We start from the raw sequence: 10,861 nt of genomic DNA, 5'->3' as shown, positions 1-10,861 counted from the left end.
TCGTTTGAGGAGCAGGCCACACAGGGATCGTTCGTCCCCCATGGACGTCAGGATGTTCTGGCCGCTGCTATTGGACGTCCAGAGCACCCTGGACGTGTCTGTGCTGCTGGAGTCGGTGTCACCATCAAGCAATACTTTGGATCGGCTCCACGGACGTCCGACAGCGCTTCCTCCCTGCCTCCTGACGAATTACACAGTTGACTCAGCAGATCAGGGACCAGCTAGAGGAGTCCATCACAGAGAAAGTGACGAGGCAGGTCATGGCATCCTTCAGCCAGCTTCAGTCACAGATGCAATCTCAGGGCATCCTCCTGAGCCTCTGGTTGGTCCTGGTCCCTCCGGTCCTCGGTGAGCACAAAGGGGAGTTGTGTTGATCCTCAGGAAACGATCCTGAGCGGGTGACTCTGACAGGTGCGGCTTGTACATAGAAGCAGATCCTGCCCCCTGGTTGCCGTGGGAGAGTTTATGAGGATCCACTGTTGTTCATAACACTCCTTTGTTGCCTGGCCAAGTAAAGGTGAGTGTGGATGAGGTTAAAGATGCAGATGCTCCAGTTCCTGTACCCACTGATGAGGTTTCCTTAGTGGGCAGACACTTCACACCTTCCTTGCTTGGCGACACATCTGTCAAGTCTTTATCACACCAGGTACTTATTGTCCTTACTATATGTTTCTTCTTTTTAAATTAATTCATTAAGCGGCCTCAAATTTGGCTATTTAACTTTGTTTCATGAACAGGTACTGTGTCTCTGCCAAAACCACATCCGAAGCCGATCCGGAGGTCGATGATCCGCTTTATCTGATGACATTGACCATCCCAGAGCTTTTCTTGAGGCCTTATCAGGTTAGATGGGATGCACCGTGTTCGGGTCGTTAATCCAGATTTCCCCCTGTACATAAAGCACGAAGACCTCTCCGAAATCGCACACGGTGGTCAATGTCTCAGCATATCAGTGTTACAGTTGTGGATTCTGTAAGTCTTTATATAAAAGGCTTTTATTTACCTAAGTTATGGCTTTCAATTCTAAATATTTAACTTTGACTTAACATAAACAGGCATCTCACTGAAACATGTATGCGAGCGGGGAATTCTGATATCTATGGATTCCTCGAGCCTCAGTCCATTCAGAGGTCTGGGCAATCGCAATTTGAATCTGAAAGTTACATAAAGAGTTGGATGCAGAGTTCACAATGCGATGTGTATCTTGGAGCCTACCTAAATGGGTAAGTCACAAAATAACTAAATTTAATTAATGTTTACTAATGTACTAACCCATTTTAGGTTCCACTGCAGCGGACAATGGCAGATGGTGGTCATCCTGCCCAAGGAACACTTAGTTGCCTGGTACCTTAAGGGGATTATTAATAGGTTAGTGTTCTTTTCAATACATTTGCATTGTAATACCTCAACGTACAACACCAGTTTTTAATTGTTACTTATATGGAACAGTGCTATCAAGGGTCTTGATGATGCTCCACAACCTAAATCAAAGGCTCCTGCTAGGTGGATTGTCGTCAAGGTATGTCATTTACATAAAACTTCCACTTAAATATATTTCTTTATGTGTCTGTACACTAGTTGTTTAATTAATATCCAAATTTCATTATGTATTTAGTGTAATAGACAAAAAGGAACTACTGAGTGCGGCTACTATGTCATGCACTGGATGTCCACCATCATTTTAGGAACTTTTAGAAATAATTGGGAAGCGGTAAGTTTATTTAAAAAAAATTGATTTATTTATAATTTGTATTACATTATTAACTTAATATGATTTATTTAATCATGTAGTATTTTAACGACCCTAGACCATTGGAGCCTGAGAGATTAAAAGCATTGCGGATCCAATGGGCACAGTTTTATCTCCGAGTTAGAAATCAGACCTAGGATTTAGGGACATTTTTTAACATTTTTTACATTTTCTATGTAACATGAACATTGAATTCATTTGTTGATTGTTCTTTATAATATATAAATCAATTATTTGATGTTTATTATCATTAAAACTGCTTGAAAGCAGAATAAAATGTTTATTTACTGTGAATTGGGCCTCCTGAAATTGCATTTGACAGGTACAATTTTGGGTTTACTGTAAAAACAGAAAGTATATATAAAAAAAATATTTGAAAACAACATCGGTTATTAACAAAAACCGATGTTAATATCATAACCAACATCGGTTATAATAGAAAACTGATGTTAACGTTTGTATATTAACATCGATTTTTTGTGTATAACCGATGTCAGCGTTTGTATTTTAACATCGGTAATCTGTAGATAACCAATGTCAACTAGTCTACATTAACATCGGTTAATTATAAATAACCGATGTGAATATTTGAATATTAACATCGGTTATTTATAATTAACCGATGTTATACACAAAGAACTACACCAAATAAGTGTATGCATCATCAACGTTGACATCAGTTTTCTAAAAAAAACCGATGTTAAGGGCATATATTAACATCGGTTTTTCTAGAAAACCGATGTTAAACTAACATATTAACATCGGTTTTACTGGAAAACCGATGTCAACGTTCATCATGCGTACACTTTTTTTTATTGTTGTTCATTGTATTTAATATCGGTTATTTAGAGAACCGATGTTGTCATATGTATGTTAACATCGGTTCTCCAAAACCGATGTTAACATTCATACATTTAACATCGTCACTTTCAACATCGATTTTAGAATTGATGTAAAATGTTCTAAATAACCGATGTTGAAAATATATTTTTTAATAGTGACACGTCAAGGGGCTGAAATATCCGTGCTTCATAGCTATAGGTAGAGACAAGAACTTCCGTTTTACAGGTTTTTCTAGCTTCTGATTGGGTTTGATTTTGTCACAAGTGTTTTTACCTTTCGTGTTGTTTATATATTTATTTCAGGTTTATTGGGTATAGGATTAGTTGAATTCGGGTGCCAAGATAATTAGGATGTGTGGTGATATCTTTTAAAACCTGATCCTTTTGCTAATAAAAAAAGAAGATAATTTCATCTACTGATTTTTTTTTAATTTTGAGCTAACTTTTTAATTAATTTTACCACAAATATAACTTATAGAATTAAACACAAAATAATGTTCACATCAAATCCTTAATTAAAATCCTTTGACTTGTGTTTTCTTTAACCCCACGCACGGGCGCCATGCATTTGTCCTCATCTCGTAGTCGTGGTTGCAGCATTAATTTGTCTCTCTCCCCATATTTGTTGTCGCTTTGTTTCTTTCATTTTCTTTCTCTATCTAGAAGTTCTGTGAGACTGTGACTAGTTCTTGATGCCGAGATTATCTAGTAAATTTCAGATTAATTAATACTGAACTCATTAAAGGAGAATACATATACAGAATTAATTAAGTTTTTTGTCTTTAACTTTGTCTAAAATTAATCCATATTTTTTCATTTTTATTTCATATTTTACAAAAAGTATATTAAATAATATAATGCAAAAATTTAATATCTAATAGTATCAATTAATCTTATTCCAATTGACAATATCACATTTTTTTATATCCTATCATAATAATGTTTGAATTCATCAAAACTAGGATCGAAAGACATTAAATGTCTTCAGACTCAATACCACTAGTTGGGATGCAAATAGTCTATCCTAACGTATTAAAATTCAACTTTTGACCATTCCCTAAATAATATTGTATTCAAATATAAGTTGCAAAATTTTTTTTAGCATATACCTAAAGTTATAATATGAGAGATAAAAAATAATAATAGCTATATAAAGAAAGAAAAAAATAGTATAACAATAATATTGTAAATAAGTTAAAAGCATGTCAAATATTAACAAAAGCTAAAACTAAAAAGGCTTTTACAGATACATGAAGGAATGACCAAATTAATAACTTAAATGGAGCCTACAAATTGCAAGATAACTAAAATCTCTTGTTAGTAGGTGAGACTATATATATATATATATATATATATATATATATATATATATATATATATATATATATATATATATATATATATATATATATATATTAATTTTTTAAAAAAATCAATTTATTCAAAACCTTAATAATTTTATTTTTGAATTTTTCTAATGTCAGTATTATATATAATGTAAATAAAAGAAACTATACCATTATTTTAAAATATGTTTACTTTTTATTAATTTTTTTATCAGAATAATAACTACATTAGAAAGTAATGTGTAATACATAATTAAATAATAATAATGTAATTAATTTTTAGATTTTAAAGACTTATTTACAAATTAACAATTTTGAGTCTCAAAAAGAACAACCAAGTTTGGGTCAGAAATGCATCAATTAAAATTATATTTGAATAAAAGATTAAATATATAATCTAAAGTCTTTGTTGGTGCTTCATTAATTAACATTAACCTCAATTATCCTTTGTAAATCGTATCCAAGTTTTCTAACAATTTCTTAAAAGCGTTTATTACCGCCAACCAAGAAAACGGCGATGTCATTTTCTGACATTTTCGTGTGCCTTTAACCATGTCTAGTGCCTTTGATTCATCACACACAACTTGTTCAACTAATTAAACATCATGATCAGAAAGAAAAGAATTGTATATAAGTACTATTTATTCTTAGATTGCTCAATATGATTGAATATAAGCTATTTTTATGCGTCATTAACAGTATTATTATTACTAGAGCTATAATTTTTTGAACATCCCATTAAAAATAAAATTATTTGAACATCTGATGATGCATGTATAACAAAAGCACAATCTTTCGTTCATTGGGCAAATTGTAAAAGATAAATGAATTTTATTGTAGATCTTCTTTACATAAAATCAAATTGATTGTGAGTGATCCATTTTTAGTGTATCGACAAGTTTGACATTGACAATCAAGAGTGTAACACAACTCAAATTTTTTTTACCTGAGTTTGGGACCAACTATATATGAAATCATAGGTGGAGTTTATATCGGATATATATATTCATGTACACTTCTTAATTAATTAACTAAGTCAAATCCTTACTTATACATCTTGTACTAACTTTTAAACTCTACTTCCTCTGGTCTCTATTGTAAGTAAAAAAAATTAATTTACATTTATTAAGAAATTAATTAATTTCGTTAAATTGTATTAATCTCAAAGAAAACATAAGTCTTTTATTCCTTAATTACTCTTCAGTGGAACTTAAGCATAAAAAAATATTTAACCCTATTAAATGAAGAATACTTTGAAAATAATCTCATTAAATAAGATAAAATTAATTAAATTTTATTTATATTTTAAAAAAAGACAAATAATTTTTGTTGCTTATGGTAAATTTTATCTAATCATTTATGTGTGAATAAATACTTGCTTGTTCAAGTGTTATAAATGGGTTCAGCAAAGAAGTTGTCTTTGCGTGGTAGCAATGTAGTCAAACCCGTGCGAGCCAATCTTCGTCGAACAGGTCAGCAATGGCGGCTCGACCGCCCCTTTGCCACCAAATCCAAAATGCCGTGACTTCGCTTCTTGTGTCTCCCATTTCCTTTGCTTTGCTTATTGTGACTCTCAAATTAATATTCATCCATATACAATCAGAAATTTTATTTATAAGATATTTTACAAATTTATACAATAATTTAACTGTATACAATATTTTAAAAACCAAAGAGAAAAAATAAGTAATATCATAAAGAGAAATAAAAAAGTACAAGTTATTTTATAGTAATATCCATCTTAGTTCCTAAAAGTGAAACAATAATAAATTGATACCTAAAAAAATAAAAAATTTAAATTTAAATCCCAAATATATAAAAAGTACAAAAAAATTAATCCTTGAACTTTATATGAATTATAATGTAAAGTAAGATATTTTGTGATATTTTTTTTTTCTGAAAATAAGATATTTTCATAGTCATAAATTATAAAACTAATTCTCATGACTTAAATATTACAGAGATAAGTTTTTTTCTTTCAATAAAATCTTACCAGATAATGAAATCTCTTTCAACTTATTTAAAGAATCTCGATGCTGGACTTTATTGGGTTGTGACATTCTATTTAATTCTTGTATAATGGAATATCTATTCAACACATTCTTTCTTATTCGGTAAATTTCATGTTTAAATATTAATATCTTTTAGTGAATCTCATTAAAAAACAATTAACCTTATATATAAATGAGAGAGTAATAAAAAAAATATGTTAAAATGTGAAACTAGAACTCCTTAGTCTACAAATAGCTAGCCCGGATTAGAAACACATACCTGATTTGACTGACATTCACATTCGGGGACAAACCACATCAACCATACTTTTATTAATTAATAAACAGCATCAATCGTTCGTTCATTCTTCACTTATACATATTGAAATAAAATAAAATAAACCCCTCAGCATGATATCACAAGAAGCAAAATATGGAAAATAAAGACACGAGCCGCAGTGTTGTTCAGACTTCAGAGTTCAATTGTTTTTTTGTCCACCACCACCCGGCACTGGTAGACCATTCCAACAAAAACACACTCACACACATACCAATGGCTTCACAGTTTTGAGCCCTTCAAGGATTCACTCATATTTTATTCCATCAAGTACATGAGTTTTGTTCAAAGAAGAAAAATAAACACATACCACAAGAGAAGAAGGACCATCATCATTAATGTCAGAGCAGGAAACCGATTTATGGGGCTTCCTGTTTGTCTGTTTCTTGATCCTTTTCTCAGGTACTAACTCAAAACTCTGTTCCCTTTTCCCAAAAAAGGAAAAGTTTTTGCCTCAAACTCCTTTTGGGGTTAATAATAATAATAATTGCTTTATTGATGATGATGAATGAACCTTGTAATTGTTTTGCATAGTATACCTTAAATTAGAATCATTATATATATTTTTTTTAAGTTATTAAGCACCAATCTATTTGGTGGGGTGTTGTTAGATTCTCTATTTATTTTATGTTTATTCTGGTTTCCTAGGTCGATTATTGATGCTGTTTTTCTGTTAGTTGTCTTTCACGTTTACCGAAGTTGTGGTGATTGTACTTTGTACAGGTAAATTAGTTGTTGGGGATTCGTTGGAAACTGACGCGCGAGTTTTGCTAAAGCTGAAATCATATTTGCAAACCCAAACTCTTGCAAATAAAGGAGGGTACATAAGCTGGAACAAGAACAGTTCAAATCCTTGTGATTGGTCAGGAATCTCTTGTGACCTCTTCAACGGAACAACAAAGAGGGTTGTGAAAGTAGACATCTCTTACAGTGACATATATGGTAACATATTCGAAAATTTCTCTCAACTCACTGAACTCACACACCTTGACATCTCTTGGAACTCTCTCTCTGGGGTGATTCCTGAGGACTTGAGGAGGAGCCACCAGCTTGTGTATCTTAATCTCTCCCATAATACTCTTATGGGAGAGTTGAACTTGAAGGGTTTGACACAGTTGCAAACAGTGGACCTTTCTGTTAATAGATTTGTTGGGGGACTTGGGTTGAGTTTCCCTGCCATTTGTGATAGTTTGGTGACTTTGAATGCTTCAGACAATCACTTGAGTGGTGGGATTGATGGCTTCTTTGATCAATGCTTGAGGTTGCAATACTTGGATTTGAGCACCAACCATCTGAATGGGACCCTATGGACTGGATTATACAGGCTGAGAGAGTTTTCAATCTCAGAGAATTTTCTCACTGGGGTTGTTCCTTCCAAGGCTTTTCCAATTAATTGTAGCCTTGAAAATCTTGACCTTTCGGTCAATGAGTTTGATGGTAAGCCCCCAAAGGAGGTTGCTAACTGCAAGAATTTAGAGGTTCTCAACCTTTCTAGTAACAATTTCACTGGTGATGTTCCCAGTGAAATTGGTTCCATTTCTGGTCTCAAGGCATTGTTCTTGGGGAACAACACTTTCTCAAGGGATATCCCAGAGACCCTTTTGAACCTAACCAATTTGTTCATCTTGGACTTGAGCAGAAACAAATTTGGTGGGGAGGTGCAGGAGATTTTTGGGAAATTCAAGCAACTTAAGTTTCTTGTGCTGCACTCAAATTCCTACACTAGAGGGTTGAACACATCAGGCATTTTTACATTGACAAACCTTAGCCGTTTGGACATAAGCTTCAATAACTTTTCAGGTCCATTACCTGTTGAAATCTCACAAATGTCTGGACTTACCTTCTTAACCTTAACCTACAACCAGTTCTCTGGACCTATTCCATCTGAATTGGGAAAGTTGACTCGCCTTATGGCACTTGATCTTGCCTTCAACAATTTCACTGGACCAATCCCTCCAAGCCTTGGAAACTTGAGTTCTCTCCTATGGCTAACCCTTTCAGATAATTCGTTATCTGAAGAAATCCCACCAGAGCTGGGAAACTGCTCAAGCATGTTATGGCTGAACCTTGCAAACAACAAACTCTCGGGAAAATTTCCTTCTGAGCTAACGAGAATTGGAAGGAACGCAAGGGCCACATTTGAATCAAATAATAGAAACCTTGGGGGAGTTGTTGCTGGCAATAGTGAGTGCTTAGCAATGAAGAGATGGATACCTGCTGATTACCCTCCATTCAGCTTTGTGTATACCATCCTAACAAGGAAGAATTGTAGGGCCCTTTGGGATAGGTTGCTCAAAGGATATAGTATTTTCCCCATGTGTTCATCTCATCCCTCTTCTAGACCATCACACATAACAGGGTATGTTCAGCTAAGTGGGAACCAATTGAGTGGTGAAATTCCTTCAGAAATTGGGACAATGGTGAACTTCAGCATGTTGCATTTTGGGGATAACAAGTTTACTGGGAAATTCCCTCCTGAGATGGTAGATTTGCCACTTGTAGTCTTGAACATAACCAGAAACAATTTTTCTAGTGAACTTCCAAGTGATATTGGCAACATGAAGTGTCTACAGGATCTGGATTTATCTTGGAACAATTTCTCCGGAGCATTTCCCGTAAGTTTGGCGCACTTGGATGAGCTTAGCATGTTCAACATCTCATATAATCCTCTCATATCTGGTACAGTCCCACCAGCTGGACACTTACTCACTTTTGACAATGATTCATATTTGGGTGACCCCCTTTTGAACCTATTCTTTAACGTCCCTGATGATAGAAATAGGACACCCAATGTCTTGAAAAATCCCACAAAATGGTCTTTGTTTTTGGCTCTAGCACTGGCTATCATGGTCTTTGGACTTCTTTTCCTTGTAATATGTTTCTTGGTGAAAAGTCCAAAGGTGGAACCAGGATACCTCATGAAGAATACAAGGAAGCAAGAACATGATTCAGGCAGCACCGGATCCTCAGCATGGTATTTCGACACTGTCAAGATATTCCACCTGAACAAGACAGTTTTCACACATGCTGACATCTTAAAAGCAACCTCCAACTTCACAGAGGAGAGAGTCATAGGAAGGGGTGGCTATGGAACAGTGTATAGAGGGATGTTTCCAGATGGGAGAGAAGTGGCAGTGAAGAAGCTCCAGAAGGAAGGAACCGAGGGTGAAAAAGAATTCAGAGCCGAAATGAAGGTTCTGAGTGGTCATGGATTTAACTGGCCTCATCCAAACCTTGTCACACTCTATGGTTGGTGCCTCTATGGTTCACAGAAGATACTTGTCTATGAGTACATAGGAGGTGGAAGCTTGGAGGAACTTGTGACCAATACAAAAAGGTTGACATGGAAAAGGCGCCTAGAAGTGGCAATCGATGTGGCTAGAGCACTAGTCTATTTGCACCATGAGTGCTACCCTTCTATTGTTCATAGAGATGTGAAGGCTAGTAATGTGTTGCTAGACAAAGATGGCAAGGCCAAGGTCACAGACTTTGGACTTGCTAGAATTGTTAATGTTGGAGATAGTCATGTGAGCACTATAGTGGCTGGCACAGTGGGGTATGTTGCACCAGAATATGGACAAACATGGCAAGCCACAACAAAAGGGGATGTGTATAGTTTTGGGGTGTTGGTCATGGAGCTAGCAACAGCAAGAAGAGCAGTGGATGGAGGGGAAGAGTGTTTGGTGGAATGGACCCGGCGTGTTATGATGATGGATTCTGGAAGACAAGGTTGGAGTCAATCTGTGCCAGTTTTGCTGAAGGGATGTGGGGTAGTTGAAGGTGGAAAGGAGATGGGTGAATTGCTCCAAGTTGGAGTGAAGTGCACACATGATGCACCACAGACTAGGCCTAACATGAAGGAGGTTCTAGCTATGCTCATTAGGATATACAATCCCATTTGGGACTCAAATTATGGACACATTGTGTAGTCTTTTTGTGATTCAAGATAAAAAAAGAAAATGTGCATATAGTGTACGTTCCAATACAGTTTTACACAGAAACACACATGTCTTACACAGTTGATTCTTCTCATGTAAAGAAACTCACCATTCATGTTGATGAAGTTTGTTCAATTTCATTTTGTATCCATGAGATTTTATCTTTGTGGATATACTTTTGTTTAACGCCTTCTGATGAATAATAATGGCAGGGTAAAATATTTCTTTCTTCAATCCATCAAGAAGATTTCTAATTCTTTGAACAAAGGTAACTTAAATCATTATTGAGGATCCCAGAACTGAGACAACAGACAAGAAGAGTTAAATTTATTTACACTTGCCTACATAATCACATGAAACGTCACTAAAGTGCAAATATGCTTTTATTAGGGATATTGGAAAACTAATGTGACATCACAATCACATGTACATTGAATGAAATGTTGTACATTGTCATTAATCAAAGCAAGTGTGACATGTGAATTTTATTTTATTTTTTCCAATTCTCATTCATAACACAGTCAATTTGAAATGACTGTTAATATGTAAGGTTAGTAGAAAGGTGTTGAGTTTCCCATGCCTTTTAGACTGACACCCCACCTACTCTCATGAGCGTTCTTAACTTCTTAATGTGTTGAATGATTTATTTGTTGATTA

At 34.8% G+C, this 10,861-nt stretch overlaps 1 protein-coding gene across 1 annotated transcript; it reads left to right on the top strand.

The window, feature by feature from the left end:
• The first annotated feature begins 6,326 nt into the window (after positions 1 to 6,326).
• Positions 6,327 to 10,417, top strand: LOC100813425 (probable LRR receptor-like serine/threonine-protein kinase At1g74360). Its single transcript, XM_003522261.5, has 2 exons — positions 6,327 to 6,668; positions 6,990 to 10,417. The coding sequence occupies exons 1-2, from the start codon at positions 6,605 to 6,607 to the stop codon at positions 10,193 to 10,195; spliced, it is 3,270 nt and encodes a 1,089-aa protein (XP_003522309.1). The 5' UTR covers positions 6,327 to 6,604; the 3' UTR covers positions 10,196 to 10,417.
• Positions 10,418 to 10,861: the final 444 nt, after the last annotated feature.

The sequence above is a fragment of the Glycine max genome, chromosome 4 (assembly GCF_000004515.6).
Source record: "Glycine max cultivar Williams 82 chromosome 4, Glycine_max_v4.0, whole genome shotgun sequence".
NCBI classification, from domain to species: domain Eukaryota; kingdom Viridiplantae; phylum Streptophyta; class Magnoliopsida; order Fabales; family Fabaceae; genus Glycine; species Glycine max.
The sequence above is the reverse complement of the archived record's forward strand: the minus strand, read 5'-3'. Positions and strand labels throughout refer to the sequence as shown.